This window comes from Mauremys mutica, chromosome 18, assembly GCF_020497125.1.
Source record: "Mauremys mutica isolate MM-2020 ecotype Southern chromosome 18, ASM2049712v1, whole genome shotgun sequence".
NCBI classification, from domain to species: Eukaryota; Metazoa; Chordata; order Testudines; family Geoemydidae; genus Mauremys; species Mauremys mutica.
In genome coordinates, this window is record NC_059089.1 from 25757789 (window position 1) to 25784182 (window position 26394).

General features: G+C 46.6%; 1 protein-coding gene across 4 annotated transcripts in view; it reads left to right on the top strand.

Moving 5' to 3' along the window:
* The window catches only part of CRB2 (crumbs cell polarity complex component 2), a 134429-nt gene that overhangs the window by 48374 nt on the left and 59661 nt on the right, over nucleotides 1–26394 (top strand). For 2 of the 4 annotated variants that reach the window (XM_044992529.1, XM_044992531.1), the window contains exons 3-4: nucleotides 18833–18939; nucleotides 19800–20112. In XM_044992529.1, coding sequence (XP_044848464.1) covers nucleotides 20109–20112 — 4 coding nt within the window. In that variant the 5' untranslated portion in view covers nucleotides 18833–18939; nucleotides 19800–20108. Of the gene's footprint in view, nucleotides 1–5274; nucleotides 5363–17727; nucleotides 17837–18832; nucleotides 18940–19799; nucleotides 20113–26394 lie in introns of those variants that run through there. The other 2 variants (XM_044992530.1, XM_044992532.1) reach the window with 2 other exon arrangements.

Genomic DNA, 26394 nt, shown 5'->3' on the forward strand with positions numbered 1-26394 from the left:
ACTCCCCCTTTGAATTGAGTTTGAAAAGAGTTTGCAGTCCCGTTGCACCATTGGTGCTGGCTCTATACTCTTTGCACTTCACTTCACTAGGATAGTGAACACATATTAGTACATTTTTCTGTTTTGGTCCATCGTAGAACCTCAGAGTTACGAACACCAAAGTTACGAATTGACCAGTCAACCACACACTTCATTTGGAACTGAAAGTATGCAATCAGGCAGCAGGAGAGACAAAAACCACCCCCGCTCTGGCCCAGACCCGCCCCCCACTCCAACCAGCCCTTCCCCTGAGGACTGCTTCATGGGTTAGGCTCCTTACACTCATCGGCAGCAGTAAGTTGAGCGGCCCGGCCCCAGCCTGCTCTGCTCCCCTGTCTCCCAGCCATGCTGCTGGTGAGTGCTGGGGGGCAATTCCCCCCTGCCCCCCAAGCCTGGGAGCCAGGGGAGCGGAGCCCCCCCCCCGCCTGCTCCCCCCATGGAGGCCTGGAGCCACCCCCCACCCCGCGGAGGCCTGGGTCCCCACACCTCCCCACCGCGGTGGAGCTGTGTAGGGCACCAAAATGGCTAGGGACGGCCCTGCACCCCAAGGGAATGTTTTAAATCCAGACAAACTCTCTCTTAATGAGTTTTGTAAAACCATTCTCTCCTCTGCCAAAGACTACAAGTTCAGTTATTGTACCTGAGAATGTCCCTTTAAAGTAAAGGTGCATTTATCTTTCCCATGTTTCCTTTATTTTCTGGACTCCCGTTTCAGTGGTTTACAGCATTTTAGACATATATGAATCCCAGCAACTAGATATACTCTCAGTCAAACAGATTTTCTCTTTTCCAAGAGGGTTTCCCTGGTCTCTTTAGTGCGATCAGTTGTTCTCACTGTGCACTTCTTGGGGATCGATATGACTTTGATATTTGGAAGCATTAGCATTCTGTGGCTGTGCAAGTACTGTGAGATCACTCTATTAACATCTGTTCAAAATTCCCAATATCCCGCCGCTATTAATACATAACCATTTTGTCCTTGCTGGGTTCTATGGATCTCGCACCTGACACCTGGCTGACACTATGGATTCCACATCACTCTCGTTAGTTTGTACAATAACTTCTCTCCTTGAGCTGACAGTGTAATCACTGAACAGGACTAATGGCTCAAGGGAAACAACTCCTCCATGGTGTGCTGGCTCCAGCTTTCTCTCTCTCTGCGTGTCTGAGGTACAGGAGCTTTTTTCGGCTCCTGAAGCTGCGTTGTGGCTGAACAGGGATGAATGAATTGGACTGGGCAGCATTGTGTTTTGCTGCAGTGGCAGCTGTCTGCCGTGCATTTGTGTCCAAATATCAGTGTGCCTCAAAGAAAATTTTGTTTTGGACCCTGAATTACTGGAACCCTGTTCTGGCCTGACACCGGGACTCCACAAGGGTGTGCTAATGACTGATGCACTCTTTGTATTGTAATGTTTTAGAGAGAGAGACCACTGCTTTGTTCTCTGCTAAATGGAATATCCGATGTTTGTGTCAGTGATGAATTGTCACACTCTGTTAGCTAGTTACATATAGGACAATGGGCTTTAATACTCCTTGCAGAGGATAGAACATCCTGGGGCTTCTATGCTTGGTGAGTTGCATTTTGGGAACTAGCCTGACTCTGCTAGTGGGGAGGAGAGAGTTGTCTGTTGATTCCTCATGTAGGACAGTGATACATTTCTTCTTCCTCAGCCTTCCTTAGAGGCCCCATTAGTTCTACGGGATTTAGGCAGGTTCCCATTAATCCCTTGTGAGCAATTTACTAGGCCTGAGTAGAAAGGATGGGGAAAAGATTGTTCCATTCTGGCACAGGCCATAATAATAGGCATACAGGGGGAAAATATACGTATGATTCACTATGAGATGTATGCAGAACTAGTGTATTTGTAATTAAAGTTAATTGCTTTCTTCAAATGAAGTTTACTCCTGAGTAAACAAATCAATATCTATCTATAACATTTAACTCCAGTGCCCGACAAATACCCAGCTTCTCATGCTGCCATATATACATCCATTTAACATTCAGACCACGCTAATCCCCCTATCTTTTAAATCTGGTTTTGCAATTATTTTTACTAATTGATTTTAATTCCTTCTCTTCCTACTTGAATCCTAGAAGGAGATGAGACTCTGAGACCTAGAATTTTTCTTTTGGACAGTTCTCTCTTCCCTCATCTTTGTAATGTTCTGTGGCTGCATGAACCTGCGAATGTGCATCGGGAATAGAATTTACAGCATTTAACAGTTCAGGAGGAGGCTTATGTTTTTTAATCCAAAATGCTAAATTAACCCCTGAACACTTGAAACAAATCTGATCTACGTTCCCATTAGCAGACATTAGCATTGCACAGATGCATATGCACACACCCTTTCTGCATACCTCTGTCTCCTACGAAAAGTGCCCTTCACAGTGTATTCTGCATGTGATCATTTCTTACTGTTTTGCTGGAGTAGGGATTTGACTGAGACACTGTTTAAATGAGAATTATGGTAGGGCTTGTGTTCCCATGTGTTTCTAGTACTGATACCTCCATAACTAGGGACAATGCATTTTATAACACATCCATCTAATAAGAATTGTTCTGTCAAAGTAAGAGAAAGAAGGGTTTGCAAGTGGCTACAGTTACAGTGATTAGGCATTGTGTTGCCTGAACTCCTTATTCTGCGTGACAGATTGAAACAGACTGTGCTAAAATGAGAACAGTCAGGCTGGAGGGAGGTTACTAGCAGAGTTCCTCAAGGATCATTCTTGGGACCAATCTTATCTAATGTTATTAATAGTCTTGGCACAAAAAATAGGGGTGTGCTAATGACATTTGCTGATGACACAAAGTTAGAGGCATCATTAATACAGAGGGGATCAGAATATTATACAGGAAGAATTGGATGACCTTGAGCACTGGAGCAGTAGAAATTGGATGAATCATAGAACCATAGACTTTAAGGTCAGAAGGGACCATTATGATTATCTAGTCTGACCTCCTGAACAATTCAGGCCACAGAATCTCACCCACCCACTCCTGTATCAAACCTATGTCTGAGCCACTGAAGTCCTCAAATCATGGTTTAAAGACTTCAAGGTGCAGAGAACCTTCCAGCAAGTGACCCGTGCCCAAGGCTGCAGAGGAAGGTGAAAAACCCCTAGGGTTTCAGCCAATCTGCCCTGGAGGAAAATTCCTTCCCGACCCCAAATATGGCGATCAGCTAAACCCTGAACATGTGGGCAAGTCTCACCAGCCTGACAACCAAGAAAGAATTCTCTGTAGTAACTCAGATCCCACCCCATCTAACATCCCATCACAAGCCATTGGGCATATTTACCGCTAGTAGTCAAAGACAAATTAATTGCCAAAATTAGGCTATCCCATCATACCATCCCCTCCATAAACTTATCAAGCTTAGTCTTGAAGCCAGATATGTCTTTTACCCCCACTACTCCCCTTGGAAGGCTGTTCCAGAACTTCACTCCTCTGATGGTTAGAAACCTTTGTCTAATTTCAAGTCTAAACTTAGGGACTGATAAAAATTTCTGCTACAATCTGGGACTCATCATTTGGAAATGATAGAGGAGAAATCACCTGGGTGTGTTAGTCAATTGCAGGATGACTATGTGCCATCACTGGGATACAGTTGTACAAAAGGCAAATGCAATCCTAGGGTGTGTCAGACTCGATGTTTCCAGTAGAGTTAGGGAAGTATTAATGCCACTGTACAGGATACTGGTAAGATCTCATCTGGAATCCCGTGTACAGTTCTGGTCACCTATGTTCAAGAAAGATAAATTCAAATTGGAAAGGTGCAGAGAAGGGCTGCTAGAATGATCAAGGGAATGGAAAGACTATTTTACCAGGGGAGACTTGTTTAGCCTAGCAAAACAGAGGCTGAGAGGAGATGCGATTGCTCTCTATAAATATAGGGGGCGGAGGGGTAAACACCAGGGAGAGAGAAGAGCTGTTGAAGCTAAAGGACAATATTGGGAAATGGGTACCGTGAATAAATTTAGGTTGGAAATGAGAAGGTTTCTAACTATCAGAGAAGTGAGGTTCTGGAACAGCTTCCTATTGGGAGTAGTGGGGGTAAGCAAGCTAATGAGTTTTTAAATGGAGCTTGATAAATGTATGAATGGGATTATATGACGAGGTTGCCTATAACAACAGGCGATAGGACCCAATGAGCTAGGAGATCTCTTCTGGTCCTATGTCTCTATGAAACAAGACCCTGACCTAGCATCAGTGTGGATGTAATAGCTGCATAGGGTGGAATACTTGCTGGGGTCTGTAACACAGTCAGTTGCAAATAGATTGGGAGTCAGCAGAGATGGGGACTTCCCTGCTCTGCCACTGACTTGCTGTGCAACCTTGGGCAAGTCACATCAGCTCCTCAATTTCTCCATCTGTCAAATGGGGATAATGTTACTTTCCCACTTTTACAAAGTTCTTGGAGATCTACAGACTGTGCAGTGGAAATGCAGAATGTCGTTACTGCACGACTCATTGCCAGTTACCAAAATTTACAAATTAGTGAACAAGCAAACAAACATCATTTAAAAAAATTAACATACTGCTTCACAAAATGCATTTTGTTAACTTATTCTGATAAATGTAGTTTCAATGTTAACTATGAGGATGCAGCACAATATCCTGGTTAAATTGTCGGTACAAGTACAGTAACTAAGTCTCAGTGATATTAGACTTCCCTATGTCGCTCTATTCAATTGTTTATTATTATGAATTGTCTGGCACTAACAAGGCTAGGCTTTTTCCATTGGGAAAGAAGAAACAGCCCCTGCCCCCAGAGTGCTTACAATCTAAGGCACCAGTCCTGCAGCTGGAATCCAGCACACAGATCCTTGGGCCCGCACAAAGGTCAGCACAGAGGAATGGAGCTGTTTGCAAGATTGAAGCCTAAAAGACATACAAGGTGTACAGCACAAGGTGGTAATTAGCCATGTTTAGTATGATGCTCGGGTAACTAATGTGTGGCACTGGTGTTTTGAGAGCATTATTAGGTTTGTGTATTGTTAAAGGTTCTCCTATATTTGGATTTGTGTACTATGCAAATATATAGTAGTACAGCAGGACTGTGTGTGTGTGTGTACACCTTTAAGAAGCTGGCCAGTGAGAGCCAGTTGGAGGTAGAGAGAGCCAGCAGATGGAAGCAAGGATAGCTGGAGTGTGTGAACGTTTGTCAAGAGATAAACTACAGCTGCATGTGTATTGTAAGCAGAGAGTCTGTAATGCTCACCACAAGGATCTAACTGGTGATCTGCAAGCAACAAGACTGTGTATGGGAGGGGTCCTAAAAGGCACCATGCTAAAACAGGATCAGTTCCTAATGCTTGCAGGTCAGTGCTGGGTCTTGCAAAAGTTGTATTAATTTATTTCTCTTGAATTGCATTACTGTTGTGATGACTCAGAGAGGCTCTATCCAAACATCACTTCAGTTCACAGCATCTGTGTTAGAAACACACCTGCTAATCCTTAAGATACGTTTTGTTTGTGTTTTTCTCTTTGGTGGCAGAATGCAAGGTACCCACTTGATAGATTTTTATCAGAATTGGGCAGCAGGGGAAGTGGCTGGTGGGTCTAGAGAAGGAGATGTGAAGTGTGAAAACAGCCATATAGCACTGAGCATTTGTAAATGCTTAAAACCTGTTTAAAATAGTGAGTCACCACCCAGCTATGTCTTGGGGAACCAACCTGTTACCCAGATTGAGAGAGTTTTTACCGTCTATGAAGAGTGACATTTTTCTTTTTCCTTGCTTTCTCCAAATATTTGGGATTTTTTGTTTTCTTCAATTTCTCACTCAAATACTCACCTGCTTTCCAGAAAGCCTCTGCCCAGTGGGCAGTGTAGGGTCAATCCTTCAGAGGCATGTTTCCTGGTAGGCTGCCTAGTGTTAACTGCAGACACACAAAGAAGTATCTAAAGTCATATGCACCTTACATCTGTAATCAGTTTAAGGAGCCAGGAATTCAAGGAGGTTTCTGCTTAATTCCCAGGCCATGGAAGAGAAGATGCTGGGAATAGCCTTGTTGATTCTGCACTGATAGATGTAGACAGACCCATTTCCCCAGCTCACCCCACAGTTAGCGTGATTTAAAGTATTTTGAGTGGAGCTGGCTGCTCTTTCTGCTGTTCAGTAGGACTTTGCTGAGTAAAGGTGTGAGAACAGCTGTTTTGCTAGGAATCAATCCATTTGGTGCAGGGCTTGACTTGTCATTGGCTTTTTGAACTAGTTGCCTTCTGTCCAGATAATAACTGATGTTTGGAAAGATAACATTCTAATACCTTATTGGCATTTTACTCCCTGGTCCTATTAATGTCGCAAGAGAGAGCCACAAAGGCAACTCTGCCTTTCATATTGAATTCAGTTGACCAGCAGCACTGGGAATCACTCCAGGTCTGTGATTTGCGGTGCTCATCGACAGAGCTACTGTACAGTGAAAACACTATCCCAGGAGCATAAATGGGCTGGATTTGGCATAGTTACCTTAGATGCTTCAGGTTTATTGGATTATTATTTACATTGTCCCAAATTGTATAAAGTTTGCAAAATCCTACAGGGCTATTTTGGCCTGATTTGACAGAGTTCCTAAAAGTGCATAGATTTGGGTAAAGTCATATGAAGGTACCAAGGCCATAAGGTTTGAAGTACTAGCGGCTTTCATCAGACACCTGGGAGAAATGGTGCTGTGGATGGAAAGACCTTGAGACCCATGTGGCTGTGTCCTCACTAGGGGAATTAAGTTTATTTTTAATCTCTGTTGAGTGAACCCACATTAGGATCCTAGTGAATAAAAGACTGTTGTAGTTTTAACCCAGGTTGGCTGGTTGAAGTAAAACCTGGTGTGTGCAGATTGGGATGTCAACACAGAGAGAGTCTGACTTGGCAAGGCAACAGGGTGGACTGTTGTCAGCCGCTGGATTAGAAATCTGCAGTTCCAGACATCCAGCCCCATGCTCTGCCTGCAAGACTCCATTACTTCTCTGACAGGGTGGGCAGCATGCAGATTTGCTTAGAGTTCATTTTCTTTTCCAAACTTCCTCAAGGAGCTGGTGTGGAACCAGCCTCTGAAAGCCTTAAAAAAGCTGGATTGGATTGGATTCCACCTAGGGCATGAGCAACTGAGGACCTCTTTAAAAAAAGCAATTGTGCAGTTGAGCCCTTAGCACTGCATTCTGCCCTCTGATGCACATGTATAGCAGTCAGTGGGATCTGTAGGCAGACTTTAAGTGTGTACATCTGTCTCTTTGCCTGGCACAGGTTAACCTCGCATGAAGAGACCCTTGCTGAACTCATACAGTGGGATGAGCTGTGGGTGGAATTCTGACTGGTGTATTATAACAGGGCCTGTTGGTTCTAAGTCAGGCATAAAATGGGTCTTAATTCAGCCTGATGTAGCAGCTTGATATTCCGGAGCCATCAAACTGACTTTGGTTCAGATGTATTGATGAACTCACACCAGCCAACTGTGCATCATTGAGCAGGCCAATTATCAGAGCTAATGATTCACAGGTGCTTGTATTGTGGATCAATACCAGCTCCCAACAGCTGGGCTACTGTGAAGAGCAGCTCAACAGCAGCTTCATTTTTTGCCTTCAAAGCATTCACTGTAAGAGAAGAAGGGGCTAGAGCTGCCTTTAGGGCAGAGATAGACACTGCAGCCCCAAGGGGGTCTCAGTTTCCCTCTTTTCCGCCCCAGTCACCATGATCCAGCTGATCAACTAGCACTGGGGAGCCAAAAACAGAATAAAGTAGGCAAAAACTCTGACTGTTCATTTCATAGAGGTCCCCGCAGTGGCCATTCCTGGTTCTTTTCAGTGTGTAGTCAAATGCCATGGGATTCAGGGGATGATGCATTGGATAAGATTCTTGACAAACCTGCAGAATAAAGTCTAAGCTAACTGGTAATACTGTCATGGAGGTTTTTGAGGTCTCAAAAGCAGCAGCTAATCTCTGATCCAGCTTCAGCTAGCAGGGAGTTGGGAAATGCTCCCAAACATGGACTTCTGAATTGGTCGCCTTGCTGTCATCACACAGTTTATTATTGCAAGGCAGTAGGTGAGCTGAGCCCTCTGCTTAATATTCGATTATGTGATCGCTTTCCTGCCACTACCTCCTGCTCTTCTCTCCCTGGACCCTTGTTTGTTCCTACCATTGTCATAACCTAGACTGTGAGCTGTTTGGAGCAGGGACTTTATAACTGCATAGTGCCTGATAGAGCAGGGCCTGTTCCTTCATAAGAGCCTTGAGAGACCATTGCAATACAAATAATTAACTGAAAATGGAGAGCTAGCAAATGAAATTGAGTTGGTGCAGTGCCTATGAACCTAGAAATAATACTTGAACTTTCAGTCGATGCAAAAACTTTGATTTTTTTAAAACTGGTTTAACTGGTCTCTTCAGTAGTGATTTTTTTCCAACAGGCTTGTTTTGATCAGCTAATACTTAGCGCTTTCATCATGCTCTTTATTCAAAGATGTCCAAGCATTAGGCAGTTACAATTAAAAGCAGCTCCATGCTGAAAAGCCAGGGTATTACTATATCCAGTATTATATGCTCAGTGAGTGTAATTGGTCCCATTTGTTGACTTCAGTGACAAAAATATGTTCTTTCTAATTACTCCAATGAGCCCTGCAGAGCCAGAAAAGCTATGGGAGAGGGAACTGGATTCCATTATGGTGCCTGGATCACCAATGGATTTGTTAACTAAGTTCTAATTGAAGGTAAATTCTGAGGCATTTACACTTGTATGAAACCCTGTGTGAAGACCTCGGCAGCAAGCTTGAAATCTCTCTTGTGTCTGAGCAGGGCTGACCTTTGGATATTTGCCTCCTCTTAGGTGTCCTATGTGGTATGACAGATGGACGGTATTCGGATGGAGTCCCCAGTGACAAACGTCACAATGATATTAAATGCCTCTGCCCATCTAGCAATCTATGCCGCAGTGACCTCTGCCAAGCTCCCAGCTTCTGTCACCCAAGTGAGGCTGGAGATAGCTACTCCTGCACACGTGAGCAAGGCAAGATCAGTACCATATGGCATCAGGAGGAGAGGTAGCAGTTGAATTGGAGATGAGAGTTGGGGCTGTGCGGAGCACAGTTAAATCTAATGCTATAGTCCCTGCTTGCCTTTCCCACCATGGCTCCATCAATGAGATTGCTAGCTTGGACATTTAGATGTAGACCTGAAATCCGTGACACATTTCAATGATCTATGATAGAAGAGATACATGGGCAACTTCTCCAGCTGGTGAATCAAGTCTCAGCACTGGAAGAAATTAGCTGGCAAGCCTGTGAAAATGAAACCTCAAGATGCATTTGTGTGGGGGGCCATTCCTATGCCATTGTCCCTTCTCTGCATCATGATGGATAAACACGTTTATGGAAATAGCTGGATGTCATTAGGCTTGGAGCCAGCAGCATTTGATTCTGGAATGAAGCATTCAGTAATGTTTAAATTCATGAAAATGAATCCCACTGAAATAGGGGAATATCTGTCATCGTGGGTAAAATCTCTCATTCCCCAGCCCTTGGCACTCCCATGACCTTTATTCATGCTGCCCACAGACGTACAGTGCATCATCTTGCAGGGTCATGCTGCCTGAAGACACATCCCCTGTCCTGGCTTTCAGGCTGTGTTCATCCTTCCTATTACCTGTCCGTAAATCTTAGGGCCGAGCTAGGGGGTATCAGGCTAAGTGTGGGGTCTGTGGTGCGAGACAAGCCTGGAGAGTCATCTAAGCAGTTTTGTGTTCCCCACTGCACCCCATACAGAAGGAATGCACGTGAAACTGCAACACCTTCTTTCTTTGTGCAGTTCCTTCCCTCCCCCTGATCAGAACAAGCAGCTCCCGCTGGGCCAGGAGGAAGAGCTCAAGGGCAAGAACAACTGTTACTCTGGAGAACCTAGATGATGATGGCTCTCCCTAGGTACCTGAGTTGGTGAGTGGCTGTAGTTATGAGAGAGGCATGTGCTTGCACTGGAGCAGCAGCACCACTTCCCCCTCATCACCGATATCCTCCGGAGGGTTTTGGGAGGAGTCCAGATGAGTATCTGATTTAAAATGGCTCTAGTAACCTCTGGGCCGAGACAGATGAAGGGAAATGCCTTAAACTATACAGGGGGTGGAATTGGCAATCTGCAAAAAATTGAGAAAAAGAGTGCAAGGGGCTGTTGAAGGGCTTGAGCTTGATTGCAGATTCCTGGTGCAATGAGAGAGATCATGTTGTGAACAGGCCAAGCTGAAATGGGGAAACAAATATGCAAGGGAAGCAGCAAACGTTACAATACAACACTGGCGCTAGGGCTGGGTCCCAGTGCAGCATGAGATGCTATTTCATCAATAAGCAGATGGGAGAAAAGATGCTGTTTTATCACATTGCTTCCAGAGCAACTTGGAATCATCCTCATTGGAGGAATAAAGTTAGCTAATCAGAGGGGAGCTGTACCACCCTCCTCCCAGGAGTGGGGAATGTAGGATATGAAATAAAAAGTCCAAACCCAAGTACAGAGTGTGATGGGATTGGGAGGGCATGAGGCTACAAATGCTAAACTTTCGGCATTGGGCATGGTATTGTTAGGGATGATCTCCCTGTGGACAAGTGCTATGCAAATATCCCCCAGTTTTTGTCATATAACTTCTGCCTCCCCTGATTCCATTCCTAACAGTTCTTGGGCACATCAGTCCTAGACTGCAGGGACTTGTATTAGTCCAGTCCTGTAGACTAGCTGTATGGTGCCCAGCAGCCTCTGAAAAGTCCTGATGGCCCTAAGTGTCTGATTTTTGAGGGGGCATCCAGGATTTAGTTACATGTATTACAATAGTGTCCAAAATTGTAGACCAAAATCTCTGAGACTTTCTGATAAGAAATTAGCTACCTTAGAGCACCTACCAGTTCATTGCACATAGGGGCCATCAAATAGCCATCACTATTAACTTCTGTCCACTACGAGTTTGGGCTGGATTCTCCTGTGTGAGCTGGAGACAAAAAGGTCCCTTTCACAGCACTGAGCTCTCCATCCTACCTTCTCTTGTAATGGAGCAGCATGTTTCAGCAGGGAAAAGTAAGTGCAGAACTTCTCTTCATTAGTTGCACCAGAGCAACTCTGAACTGCCGAGGACGGTGCGATAACCAATGCTGGGGTTAGTGGATTCTCAGATTAGAAGCACTGTCATAGCATTTGACTGTGGTTTGCTTGCCTTACTTCTTGTGCTTTACTTGGGAGGAAGAGATCAGAGGAAGAATAAGTAGAGACGTGTGCGGATACAAAATGTGTATCCACATCCAATCCGCGATCAGCAGAAATGGACCATGGATATCCGCATCTGTAGCCACGGATTTGCAGGGCTCTAGGAATAAGCAAATGAAGAGTATTGCCACTGAAGTGTTTTAAATTAAGCAGTATTGGGAGAGTTCTGGTCTGATCCTTTCCCATCCAGTAGGCAGTGGGCTCTGTGCTCCTGGTCACTTCCCAGAGTTAAACTGCTGTTCAAGGTGTCATCTGGTGAAAGGCTCCAGTTTTCATGAACACACGTGCTGGTGGTTTTTGTTGCAAGTTAATGGGTTAGCTGTGAGGACTTAGGAGCTGCTCTTCATCTCAGCATTCATGATCATTCTTTGGCAGCAGGAGAAAAACGATGGCTGCGGCTTCGCTAGATGTTGCTTGTGTTGGGAAGTTAGGGAAATAGGGAGATCTGGAACTGACTTTTCCAGACATGGCCTTGAAGGGTCCTTGAGATTGTCATTTACCCAAAGCAGTGGGGATGTGAAAAGTAATGATCTCCGTCCGACGTGCAGCTTAATGGCCTGCCTAGCCATGGAGAAGGGGTGTTCTGTGTGTACCTTGTTCTCAAGCCATTGACTGCATCAGTGCATTTCTAACAGACTGGTCCCAATACACCATTTTCTATGCTGTGTCCTCATGTGGTCACTAGTGCGTTGCATGCTTTCCTCTCTTTCTAGAAGTGGGTGAGGCCTTGCTTATATTGACATGCCCTGCCGTCCTGGGAGACTCTCTGATTCATGTGAGCCAGCTGCATGAGCAATAGCTGACAGTGTGGTTGGGCACAGGAGGGATGGAACCCAGCTGGATGAAGTGACCCTCTGGAACCAGAGTACTGGAAATGTGTCCTGGAGCATTTAGAAATGAGAGACTCCAGAAACAGGAAAAGACCCCTGGTCCCTACATGCCTCTACTGTGACCCACCTTGTTGAACTTGCTCCCCTTCCTGCTGGGGGAATATGCCCAAATTTGCTTAACGTCATCAATATGCTGTGAGTCAGAGGCCCCACTTACTGAAGACAGCAGCCCTTCCCCCTCACTGTTAGTACAAGAGAGGCCTGTGGAGACTGCAGAAGAAAATGGAGCAGTATATGCTGGGACGTGTAGTCCCCATAAGCCTCATCTCTGTAGCAAAGAGGCAGGCAGCTATGAGCCACATGTGGTAGAACTTTGTCTGCAGGACACGCTCTGCCGGCTCTTGCTCACGGGCCCCAGTTCGATGCATTTGTTCTTCAGTTCTGGCTGGGGTAGAAGCCCCATTTGCCCCCTGAGGGTTGAGCATATGCAGAGCATTACATTTGCAGGGCATTTGCCAGCCACGGTTCAGAGCACAGCACCTGTAATTCAGCTCTAACTGCAGGGCTCCTATTGGTCGTGGCTCAGTTTTCCCTCCATGCTGATTGTTTAGGTTCTCCCATGAAGTCTGCTGTGTGTACCAGGCACCTATGTGACTCAGGGGCTGTCTGCAATGCTGTGAATAGCATTAAACATGCCAGTTTAAAGAGCCACACTTCTTGGCTAGTGGATCAGAAAACTACCCAGCAGTGCCCTCTAGTGGCTCTGAGTGGCATCTTTTCAGTGGTGATAGTCCCGTGGAAAAAGAAGGAAAATTATTTGGCAGGATTACTCTGAAATGCTCATAAACAGTCACACAAATTCTCATAATAAACCCAACTCCAAGATACCCTCTTAGACCAAGGCAACATGTCAGATGTCTCTTGCTTCCTGTTAACTCTTTATTGAGGAGACTCTCCTCCTCCCCCCTCCTTGCTAGCTGTTCCCCATTAGCCAATCAACATCCACACTATCCTGTCTCCCCACAGGGGCCTCAGAAGGATTTGCCTCCGGTGAAGTGACTGTAGGCAGTGGAAGCAAATCAGAGGGGTTTAGAGACCCCCTGGAGTACTTCAGTGGGGTTGCACATAGGCCAAGAGGCACCTGTGTAGTTAGGGGCTGGTTTCTGTAACTCCCCTTAGGGATAACTCAGCAGGAGAGTGGCTCCATCTCCTCTGCGCTGTGCAGAGATTGCAAGCTGCCCCACAGGATTGCAGCAGCATGTGCTCAAGTAGGGCAGGTGCTGTACATTCAAGAGAGTTAAAAATAGATGGATCCCTTGCTAAAGGTCATACACTCCCTGTTCTGAGTGAATGAAGTGTTTTATTGGGTTCTGCACATGGCACACATACTTAGTGGGGATCACTGGTGCCAGGAAGGCCAGGTTATCTCTAACTAGTGGGTAACTGTCTCTGGTTCATTTGTGTTCTCTCTAGTCCATCCCCCACAACTCCCTTGGGCCAGTGCAGGATTGTTCCCTGATTTTTCTGGTGCTGTTTGATCAGACGAAGCCCTCTGGGTTTGTTGCATTTACATCATGAGGATGAAGTGAAACACTGATGCTGAGGAAGAACATGTGGGCTCCAAAAACTTATGTGACATGATTGCCACTGATGGATATATATATCAGACCACCTTAAGGATCTAGCCAGAGATCGATCTGGGTGATGCTTCATCTTCATGGAGGCCATGTCTCTTTGGGATTTGCCATGAGAAGGAGGATTTGATCAGAGGAAGTTTTGTTTTGAGGTCTGATTTCTTGGTGCTTGTGGTCTTACTGTCACAGCATCAGCAGTATCCCCAGTGTCTCCGTTAATGCAGACTTTCACAGAAGCAGCCTACTGTATTAACCAGTTGACAAGAATAAACCATCCCTTGTGGTTATGCTCTCTTGAGTCCTGTAGCTGCTGCAATCCAAGACAACTATAGTCTCTCACCACAAGATGGCATCTGATAGCTGTCATTTTCCAGGCATTGGTGCAGCACTGGGGAGAGGTAGACTGCAAACCCACTGGCTATGTGTGCACCCTGTACATTGCATCAAGCTTTGACCTTCAGCCACAGACGTATTCCAGGCAACTCTTACTACCCAGACTAATGCTAAAAAAAGCACACTATGGAACAGTCTTGCCCTGTATCCCTAAACGCTAGAGTCCTGTCTGAAATCAAACCCCTTCTGTGCTCTGGGAAAGTTGGATTGTGGATCTGAGCTCTGCCTCTCCAACCCATCTCTCCATGGGCTCGCTATGTTACGAGACTCCAATCTGCCTGCTCCCTCTGGCCCATTGATTCAGACCTCTGTGCCTTCATGTGGGAGTGACTGGTGTCACACACCAGGCGTTCTGCAATCACAGGATGTATCAGGTCCAGAGAGGAGGCTGCATGGGTTTATACACGGATAGCACTAATCAGCAGTGATGGAAAATTAGAATGCCGAATAGGCCTGGAGAGTGCACTGAGGCTTGGTCAGAGTGTCCAGAATCAGGCTTGGTATTGTTTGCCAGGTTTTAGCAGTGGCTCTGAGCCTTCAGTCCTCAAACAGGCAAAATTGTTGCTTGGCTTATGGAGAGTGAGGATTGCAGAAAGGGGGTCTTAGATAGTGCCTGGTGCTGGCTGGTTGCAATGGACCGAGTCTGTTTCATAAGTTAAATCCAAGGGTATTGCCAAAAAAAGCCTGACTTTCTTTGCAACTCTCTGTCAGAACTGTCTGGTTGGTTGTATTTGGGTAGTGCAAAGGGGACATCTGGTGGCCAGTTAGAAAAATGATGGTTCTGCATTCTTCAGGGATGTCCTGGGATATAATGCTTGTCCACTGTTCACTCTAGTGTGCAACTCTACTAAGATATGATCCTGGAAAGCCCCAAACTTTCCACATATCAAACCTTATTTGAGCATCTTCAGTTTGCAAAACTTACCTGGAGCTCTCTCCAGAAGGGGCTTTCCAGTGAGATTTCTGGAGCTGCTGCTGCTGCTGGTCACGCTGGAAACTCTAAAACTGCCAGCCGTCTTTGTAGTATTTTGGAATTTCCCTGCTGTGGTTGGACGCAGAAGGGCCTAGGGAGTTAAATTCCTCATGCTGGCTTTGAGTGGTTCATTCTCTGTAAGAACTGGCTCATCTGCCCTAATTCCAAGTCCTTTTGCAACTGAGGGGATGTGATGAATTTCCCTTGCTGGTGCCTGACAAATCCAGAGGGGGAAGGACCTGGGTGCTAGGTGAATTTGGGGTAATAGGGGTTTGAGAGTCTCAGGGGGCATAAATCAGAAACAAATCAAAGTTGTCTCCAAGGTGACTGCTCTCTTGTGGCCGTATTGTTTATTTGGGGTGAATAGAATTTGTATTCAATCATGAGTCCTCCCTCGGGAGAGTGAGGCTCTCTCCTTTAATGCAGGTGTGGCTAGGAACTCTCAAATTCTAATCACAGCTCTGAGACCATATCCTTCTGTGACATTAGGAGAGTCACAGCATCGCTATGTGCCTCAGTTTCCCCATCTGTAATAGAGTAATGCCGCACTACCTGCCAGGAGGTTATGGGGTTCGGTGTAGACTTGTACCACTCTTTGAATGGCAAGTGCTGAGTATTACGATGGTCTGGGGCTGGGAAGGTTCGGGTATTTGTTTGCTTAGTGAAAGTCTGGAAGTACAGCTCTGAGTTCTTTGAGGGAATGTGTTACGTGGAGAATGAAAACAGAAAGAGGATACTTAGTACTATCGCCACCCCTCTATTTAATCCAAACTGCCCATTTTCCTGGCCTGCATCTCTGGCTCTGGGAGTTTCCTGCCTGCTGGGAATAGAGGCTTTGCTGTTATACTGGGTTTAAGTCTCCCATAATTAGTGTTACACAGAGGAAAGCAGCTGTGTCCTTGGCTCTAATTTTAATACTATGGTAAAGAGCAGATTATGCTGGAGCTGGGCTGCAGCAGTAATGTGGAGGTGGCACAAACCATGACCAGTTCAGGGAGGATTTTAGCAAGGATGACTAAGGACTTGGACCTTACGCTTTAGATAACAGATCCTCCCAATTGTTTTCCTCCTATGGAAATGTAGGCGAGCCTAACAAATCAGTGCCTTAACTGACTTACATTAAGGTCCTTTAATTGGACTAAGCTGTTTAATTCCCCATCTGGGGTTTGTGTGCCCTGGGGACCCAGACAGAGATGGGCTGCTGTTTGTGCTGGCAAAGCCCAATGCCATTTCTGTCCAGAATGCTGAAAAATTAACTTCAGATATCCTCAAAGGCAGGTGCTGGATTAAGGCTTTTTTATTATTATAATGAAGGAAGCAGATGGCCTGACCTGTGCAAGCTTCATTAGCTTAGGCCCAAAGTGACCCTAACAAGCCCTCAGTCCCAGCAGGCCTATCGGATGCTGTGTCATCCTTTTCCCCAGTGGCCACTGATAGCAGGTTCACCTTTTGCAAGGCGTGTCAGTCCCCTCCTCCCTTGCTCTGTGTCTCAGAATAACAGTGCAGGCAGCGTGAAAGAAGAACAGGCACATGTGACTGGGCTCTATTTGCAGATGCTTTTGACTGGACTAGGTACCTACTTCTCTTTCCCAGACAGTGCATTTACTGGTAGCTCATGGCTGGAGTCTGTCTGCACAAGGGCTACACCCATTTTTCATAAAATGGAGTGGATGGAGCAGCCCTTGTGCTTATTTAAGGGGGAAGGTGAGCTGAGACTCAGGTCATACCCTGCTCGCACTGAGATTGTATATCGGAGCTGGGGTCTCTGTGGACTGCACTTGCATATAAAAGATGAGTTCACCTTGTAGACCTGTAGCTGCACATTAGCCCCTGTCTTGTATCTTAACTGATACAATGTTAAACAATCCAGGTGGATCAGGACTGTTGTGTTTTAAAACCAGTGCCCATTGGTCATGGTTTACACTTGGGTTAATGCTGACTGGATGGCACTCTGTCAAACACGATAGTCCTTGATTACCATGAGAGCTGTCTCGCATCTAACATCATGGTGCGTTAGCGTGATATAGGTACCCAAGTTAGACCAAGGCCCGGTTCTATTCAGCATGTCCAGAAATGGGTGCTCCTCTTTTAGTCCAACAGAAGAACTTTGTAGAGAGAGATGAGCAGAGAATTCCTCTCTGTAATGAACAGAAGTGAGAGCCCTTTCCCATTAATTCAACCTGGCCAGGGGATGGGGTGAGCACTAGGGGGAGCCTAAGGAATAAGGAAGTCACTCAGCAGGTGGCTGTAGCTTAGAGGTGGGCAAACTATGGCCCATGGGCCGTATCCGGCCCGTGAGCCGTTTTAAGCTGGCCCAAAAGCTCCCGCTGGGGAGCAGGGTCAGGGGTGGCACCATGCAGCTCGGCTTCACTCCAGCAAGGGCACAGGGTCAGGCTGCACAATGTGCACTATACAGGAGTGGGTGGGTGAGATTCTGTGGCCTGTGCAGAAGGTCAGACTAGATGATCATAATGGTCCCTTCTGACCTTAAAGTCTATGATTCTATGATTCACTCCAGCCGGGGCACAGAGTCAGGGCTGCACCATGCGGCTCCTGGAAGCCGCGGCAGGGCCCTGCTCTGGCTCCTACGAGCTCCAATGGCCCCCTCTGGTGTTCCAATAGGAGCTGCAAGGGTGTGCCTGCAGATGAGGCAGCATGCAAAGCCGTCTGGCCACACCTCCATGTAGGAGCCGGAAAAGGGACATGCCACTGTTTCCGGGAGCAGCTTGAGGTAAGCACTGCTCAGAGCCTGCACCCCTGAGTCTCTCCCCACACCTCAACCCCCACCCAGCCCTGATCCCCCTCCCGCTCACCAAACCCCTCGGTCTCAGCCCAGAGCACCCTGCTATACCCCAAACTCCTCATCCCCAGTCCCACCCCAAATCCCGCACCCCCATCCAGAGCCCTCACCCACTCCCGCACCCCAACCCCACTTTTGTGAGCATTCATGGCCCCCATACAATTTCTATTCCCCGATGTGGCCCTCAGGCCAAAAAGTTTGCCCACCCCTGCTATAGCTGAATGTTGAGTATCTATTAGAATAAAGCCCTCCCCTTTTGGCAGAAGTTCTAGTCCTGCAATTTGAATGAATAGTACAGAAAATGTATGGGGTCTCTCATCATCCTACTTGGTCTGGAGAACTTCATATCTTGTACCATAAAGAGCCCTCTGCATAAAGGTCCCTATTATTTCCCTGCATGCTGATTTGGGCATTGCTGAGCTCAGATGCGGAACGGGCATGTTGGACTCAAATCATCTAGTTGCTGCCTGGAAATTGTCATTTTAATGTTGGAGGGTTGTTCTCTTGGTTTGCTTATCTTGCAGGTGATGAGCAGACTGTAATGAGAAGCAGCATGGTGTAGTGATCTGTGGACAGGACTGGATTCCAGGAATGTCATAGTTCTAGTCTGGGCTCTGCCACTGGCTTGCTATGTTGCCTTTAGCAAGACAGGGTCCTTTTCTGTAGCCATGCCCACTGCGGCAGGAGCTAGCCAGTGGGGAGCTCACTCATGCTCTAGTCAGACTCCAGAAGGAGGATCTAAACAGTTTAGGGACACTGGAAGTCTGAATAACCCCAAAGACTTTTGCTATCTTGGTGACCTGAGCACCCAAGGGTAGGGCAGAGTGGAGTATGTCTCTCTTTAGGTATCTTGAGAACTGAGTGACCCTAATTTCAAGAGGTCTGAGCAGTAATAGCTCCTGCTAATGATTGATTCTTTCTTTCCAGGCTTTCATGTCCCGCTGTCAGTTTAACATTGACGATTGCCAGCCAGACCCCTGCCACCATGGCCAGTGTGTGGATAGAATTAATGAGGATGTGTAGCTGCTGAGCAGGTAAGAGCCAGTCTCCGTGCAGCGCATGTCCCATAATCTGACCTTTCTTATACTGCAACCCCAGGTGCAGAGACAGCTTTGCTAGGTGGGTGGGCACAGCTAGTTCCTAGCCCCTTTGTACTATTGTCTTGCGCTGCACAGTACCTTGTTTGCTCCAGTTTAGGGCAGAGATGGTCGACTGGTCCGGGAGTTAGGAGACCTGGTTTTTAGTCCCAGCTTTGCTGCTGGTTTCTTGGACAAATCCTTGCCCCCTCTTTGTGCCTCGGTTTCCCTATCATTAAATGTGGGATAATGATACTGTCCCCTAGGCATAAAACATGCAGCATGAGAGCATAGCAGCAGCAGCAGCAGCATTCTCTGTGTTTGCCAGGGGGCTTTTGGGTCTCGGGATGGGAGGAATAACCAACCCTCTGGCAGCAGCTGCTAGGAAACATTATTTCCCTGCTTGATGGAGCCTTGTCCAAGACGGCTTCTGTTCTATTCTCTACCTGGAATTATTGAACAGCCCAGAGGGCTGTGACTGGTCCATTTATTTTACTAAGCTCAAAGGGGATGTGGAGCAGCACTTTGCACCATGTGCTCTTACAGTTAATGATAAGAATGGCTGCTTTAAAGCCTGGCCAATCTGCAACTCCCCCAGTGCCTGTCCTCAGAGCTCTACCCAGTGCAGCTTGTGGCACAGTTCCATGTGTAGTGGTCTGGTTGGCAAATGCTCCCATTGCAATAAGATGCTGTGTGTCACAGCAGGGTCTGTCGTCTCCCCGCAGGTGGAACTCTCTATGCCATATGTATGTTGTGTTAGTGAGACAGGCTGCATTCGGCCTGCTCCCTAATAGAGCTCCCTCTTACTCTGTTTGCAGGCTTTGAGGGGCGACACTATGGACTGGACATTGATGAGTGTTTGCTCAGCCCCTGTGGAAATGGTGCCAGCTGCTGCAATGCATTTGGGGGCTTTGTGTCTGTGCCCCTTTTGGCTGGGAAAGCTGGTTATGTGATGTCTCCAAGAGCACCTGCCTATCTGAGCCTTGCAGGAATGGAGGCACCTGCTCATTCAGGTGCAGTTGCCACCAGGGATTCACAGGCACTGGCTGTGAGCAGCAGGTCGTCAACAGTACCAGCGTCCCCAGCCACCCAGCTCAAGAAGTATGTGAGATGGCGCTGAAGGTGTCATGGGTGAGTCCCTCTGTTGGTGTGTCTGGAAGATTTTTCTGTCACTTTCTGGGGCATTTAAATAGTAGAATAGAACAACAGACTGCAGTGATACATGTACATGTGTTGTGAGCATGTGTCGGTGTTCGAATGCACACAGATCTTGGACCCACTGCCCCAATTTGTGTGCATGAGGAAGTAGACTGGTGCCGCACACTCATCCAAGTTCTTTGATGTATATGAGCAAAGTTATTCCCCTGTGTCGAGAGTGACATCCCCACAGGCTGCACCTGACTGGCTGCTGCATGTAGCATAAAGCCTGGCTGAGTGGGCCGTGGGAAAGCTGTGACCCACTGAAATAAATCCTAGGGAGCAGGCACTGCATGGAGGAGGAGTGGTGGTGCTGATTATACATTTTCCCTGACGTTTTAGTCAGTGATATTTTTGGCTTTCTTTACTAAGATATAGTGCAGTATTGCTGTGCTGTTTAAAAGCAGTCCCTTTCTATCCCAGAGGTGGCTGCATTTCTGTGATAAGTAGAAGTGATGGCTCCTTGCTGTATAAATGTAAAATGACAACATGTCAATTGTTTGCCTAGATTTTGGAGGGATAATTTATTATTGAAGAATAATCTACACAGACTAGGTTAAAAGCCCCTGAGCAAGGAGATTCTGTGATGCAGCACTTGGAGAAGTAACCTGACAGCAAAACAAGAGTTAAAAGGGAGTGAAATGAATTCCAGATGGTTATGGTAACTGGGAAGAAACTAATACTGAGGTCAAGCTTGAACAAACAGAGCCAGGACACCAGAGATGGAGCTGGGGGCAGGGTGGTCCAGATAAAGATGAAAACAGATGATACATCATTCTTGGAGCACCCCAGGCCCAGGCAGTGAGATGAACCATGTGTTCCTCGGGCTTTGTATTATGGTGGCTAAAGCATATCTCACTATGGCTGTGTTCTTCTTTCTGATTTGCACTTCAGCTGTACACAGTGTAGTAATATCCCTTGTCTTACCCCTACCTCTCCTCAAGGATGAAGACTCTCAGTATTGTATTCATTGCAGGGTTGCTATTGTCTTGGTCAAATCCTCCTTTACTGTCCTGGCCTTTGTTCTCCTGCCATTAAAGATTTCACAATTGGAACACACCGGTAATGACAAAGGCAATTCACAGGGCTACTTGGCATTCCTCCCAGTCTCATCTGACTCCTCCACTCTTCACATGCCTCATTGTGTGCAGAACATGCTGTGTGAATCAGAACATGCCTGTGTTGGCCTGACATACTAGGACTCCATGGAGTCCAGAGCCTTGGTTTTAGCGGTGAAGTCCTGACATTCTCTTCTAGCTTTAGTGTTACTGATATAGGCTGGTTTGATTTGGTTGTGTGTGAACAGTATGTTAGTATCCAAAAGCTGAAAGAAGAAACTAGTAGATTCCTGTCATATCAGAAATGGTCCCTTTTGCATGAGCCTTTGGGGCTCTTGGAGCAGGGAATATCAGCTAGCCAGAGCAACTGCTACTTGGGGCATGAGAGCCTCCAACGTGTGTTGGTCTGGTCTTCTCTGTAGTGTGTCCCTTGCAGGCTGCCACATGCAGAATTGGGGTAGCGGTCTCTCCAGAATAGAGGAAGGATGGCCCAGTGGTTAGAGCACTAGCCTGGGACTTGGGTGACCCTGCTCTGCCCTAGACTCCCTGTCTGACTGTGAGCAAGTCACTCAGTCTCTCTATGCCTCAGTTCCTGATCTGTAAAATGGGGGGAGGGGGATTGTGAGGATAAATTTGCTACATGATTACAAGGTGCTCAGATACTATGGAATGGGGGCCATATAAGTGCTTTAGCTAGACAGCATGGAATCTTCCAGCATCTCCTCCTGGGTGACCTTTGATACTGGGCCAAACTCTTGGCTGCACCATGTTTTTGGGAGACCCCAGAGGTTTTACAGCCCCACAACTGGGAGTCCCCTCAAACCTAGTCTCATCTTTTGAATGAGACCTGACCAAGTTCCTGACTCCTTCAAATGCCCCTCATTAAGAGCATGGTTATTGGGTGGGGTTTTTAAAACTAGCTTCCCTGATTCTAGTGACCGCTTTCAAGACACACAGTATTAGTTTAATAGCTGGTATGTCTTCTATCTGGGATGAGGGGTTGTATCTTCTGCACTTGGAGAGGGATGGACTCTAGAATCTCTTCCATCTGTGACTTCTGTGGTCCAGTAGTACTCCAGCCACCTCCACGTGGGCTACTGGGGTGTCCCCTGAGATCATGGTAACCACTCTTTCTAAATGCTGCCTTGGGATCCTGGGTGCAACTGTAACTCCAACAGACCCCAGTCATCAGCAGGCAGGATCGAACCTGGGATCTCTGGTGCTAATGCATGAGCCTCTACTGCATGAGCTAAAAGTCACATGGCCTTTAGTAGATTCACTAATCTCTAAGTGGTCTCAGTGCCACCAGAGAGGACAGAACATCACACCCAGGAGGTGTGGGGGTTACATACTTCCCCTAGCTGAGGAAGCGCATCCTGAGCTTCAGAGACTTCGCTTTGCAGTTGAAATCCTGGACAAGCCCCCACTTGTAACACCGACAGACCCCGGTCGTCGGCAGGCAGAATCGAACCTGGGAACTCTGGAGCTAAATGCTTGAGCCTCTACTACACGAGCTAAAAGTTACATGGCCTTTAATGCTATAGCAGACTCATTACTCTCTAAGTGGCTTTTTCTTCTCTCAATTCTGTTTTGGTGTCTCATAGAGCCCTTTCCCACTCTGACAGCCTGCCTCCTCTCCATTCAGCACCTAAGGTGTTGTGTGGGAAGTGAGGGTGATGCAGCAGGGAACTGCTGTATTGGTACATTGATTAGATAAGCCAGGAGTGGCTTGTAGAGAGAACATATTAATGGCTTCTTAGATAAACATCAGGTTTTTTGAATGTACTGAAATGTTAAACCCCATCTTGGGAGCCAGAGGCTTCCCCAATTTCTTTTGGGAAAACTCAGAGCATGGTTGGTCCATCCATCTAAATAGGGGGCTTCCACATACAGGTTTCCTCAGTGTTCAAGCTGGCCCGAGGTCTCCAGGTTCTCATGTGGATTTGGATGAGGTTGTGTATGAAGGCTTGAGGTCAGACTTGAGTTGAAGTTTTTTAAATTCAATGGTGCATGAATCTTATGAGCAGTTCTTGTGAGATTTTGGACCAAAATGGAGAAATCTCTGTTGCCAGTTGTCCTCTTGTGGTCAGCTTTATATTAAGGCTCCATTTATTAAGGTTTATAAATGATTAATAGATGTTATAAGCATGTTGGAGATTGGAGTAATGTCTTACAGATGTGTATAAGGAATCCATTAGCTCGTTGGACTGTAACAATCTGTATACATTGATTAGCCATTTAGTAACTCTTGATAAATGGAACCTCAATACAACAATCTGTTCTGTTTTTTGTGTTTCTCTTCCTGTTCTCTTGATCCTTCCTGGATCTCTCTTAGCATCTCTGTATTATCACAAAATGTTTCTTTTCTCTTGTTATCTTCCCCTTCTGGTTTAGTGGTGAATTCCCCAGCCTCTCCCTCCGTCTCCTCTCTGAGGCTTCTGGATCCAATCTGCCAAAGTGCCACTGAACACAGATAATGACTCTCCCTGGGATGGGAGATCTCTGTGCAGGCCCGAGAGGCCATCATACGTTTTCCAGAGTGAGGATTGTTCTGTTAGCAACTTTCGTGGCTGTTCTGTCTGAATTGTATTTTTATTTGTATTAATTTCTTTGATTTGTGGTTTAGGATTTGATTTGAGAGAGAAGCATTGTGCAGCTGCAGGTTACTAGGCATGGGATAGAAAATTCCTCAGTGATATATAGGCAGTTAAAATCCAACCCAGGTCAGGAGTGAATGAAAACTGTCCCTAACTAATGGGTTTATCTTCTGCATGGTGGCAATTTAAGTGATTGAGCAGACTTTCCATGAGTGTGGAGGGGTTGCGCAGGATTGTGGTGGTGACCTGTTCTGTTGTTGTTGGGCCAAGCCATATACCTGCCCAGCATCCTGAGAGGGATATACAGATAATTTGTATGGTATCTCTTTTTATATCGCAAGAGGATTCTGTCTGTCTCCTCTGTCCCTTCATACAGCCTCCATTCTGTTATGTCAGTCTTCTCTGTACCTTTCCCTCTGCTGTTTGGCTCTTACCTCTGTGAAGTGTTATGACTGTCAGTATGAAAGATATTATATAAAATACTTCTAATCAGGTGCTGATCTGAGCCCTCCTTCACCTGTTAGCTGACTACAGCATTCCCCTCAGGAATTTCAACTTGGTCTGCCAGTGGTGGATTTCCATTTGGAAGAGGATTGTGTTGGGAGCACAATATTACTGCCATGCTGGGCTTCTGGAAGAATCTCTCTCTGCTCTGCTCTCCCCTCTGGACTCAACTGCTCATAGACTTTAAGGCCAGACGGGACCATTGGGATCATCTAGTCTGACCTCCTGCACATTGCAAGCCAAAGAACCTCACCCACCCACTCCTGTAATAGACCCATAACCGCTGGCTGAGTTACTGAAGTCCTCAAATCATAATTTAAAGACTTAAAGTTACAGAGAATCTGTCATTTACTCTAGTGTAAACCAGTAAGTGACCCATACCCCATGATGCAGAGAAGGCGAGAAACCGCCAGGGTTTCTACCAATCTGACCTGAGAGAGAATTCCTTCCTGACCCCAAATATAGTGATCAATTGGACCCTGAGAGTGTTAGCAAGACCCACCAGCCAGCCACCTGGGTAAGAATTCTCTGTAGTAACTGAGAGCTTTCCCCATATAGTGTCCCATCACTGGCTGTTGGAGATATTTGCTACTAGCAGTTGCAGAAGGGCCACATGCCATTGTCAGCCGTCCTATCATACCATCCCCTCCATAAACTTATTAAGCTCAGTCTTGAAGCCAGTTAGGTTTTTTGCCCCCCACTGGTCCCCTTGGGAGACTGTTCCAGAACTTCACTCCTCTGATGGTTAAAAACCTTCATCTAATTTCAGGCCTTAACGTGTTGTTGATGTTCAGTTTATGTGCATTTGTTTTTGTGTCCACATTGGTGCTTAACTTAAATACCAGGGAGAGAGAGGAGTTATTTATCTCTCTGATATATTTATATAGAGCAATCATATCTCCCCTCAGCCTTCTTTTGGTTAGGCTAACCAAGTTGTTTAGGTAGGCTTTTCCATTCCTTGGATCATCCACTGAGCCCTTCTCTATATGTGTTCCAGTTCGAATTCATCTTTCGTAAACATGGGAGACCAGAATTGCACACAGTATTCCAGATGAGGTCTCACCAGTGCCTTGTAATGGCAATAACACTTCCCTATCTCTACTGGAAATACCTCACCTGCAGGGCCGGCTCCAGGCACCAGCATTCCAAGTTGGTGCTTGGGGCGGCAATCTGCAAGGGGCGGCAGTCCCTGTTGTTTTGCCCCCAAGCAGTGCACCGAATTGCCGCTGCAGACGGTGGAGGCAGTGCGTGTGCCGTTAGGGCGGCACGCGCATTTCCGCAATGGCGGCAATTCGGCCGCAGCTTCCATGTTCAGCTGTCCGCAGGAGCTTCAGATAAACATAGAAGCTGCCACTGAATTGCCGCCGCCGCGGAAACGCGCCTGCTGCCCTAAGGGCACACAGACTCTTCATGTGTAAAATGGGGATGATAGTCACCTGCCTCCCAGAGAGTTGAGGCTAAACTTTTTTGGGTAGGAAATGCTAGAGAAGGACACAGCATTTATTTTTACCTGATAATGTGATACCTATGGGTGTGTGTCTGCTTAGGCAGATCCCCAAGTGAGCAGCACAATGTTTGAGGGCCTTGGGGAGTTGCCAGTCAGGGAAACTTGGTCCCAAGCCTAATTATGGAGGTTTGTTTCTCATCTGACAAGTGCGTGAGACCTGGGAGAATGGGCCCCTAAGGACTTTGGGAACTAGTTTATTGTTGGCCCACCTAAACCCGAGGACAATCGGATTGCTTAGACTGGGTGGGACTCTTGGTTCTTGTTCCGTTCTATTCACTCCCTCCATCATCCTTTCCACTCAGTCCCCTCCCCATATACACACTCCTTAGTCTGCATCAGCCAAGCCTCAGGCATCTGAAAATCTGCACTGGACTTCATTGTATTGTGGCTTCTGGAATGACCTCTGTGGATACTCTCCCTCTGACACCGCATTTATCGTATTCAGCCAATTAGGCCATGCTGCTGCATTCCTGCAGAGGGAGAATTCCTCTGCTTACTGTGTAAGTATGTCCTGTTCCTTCTTTCCTGGGTGTTTCACATATCTCTGTGG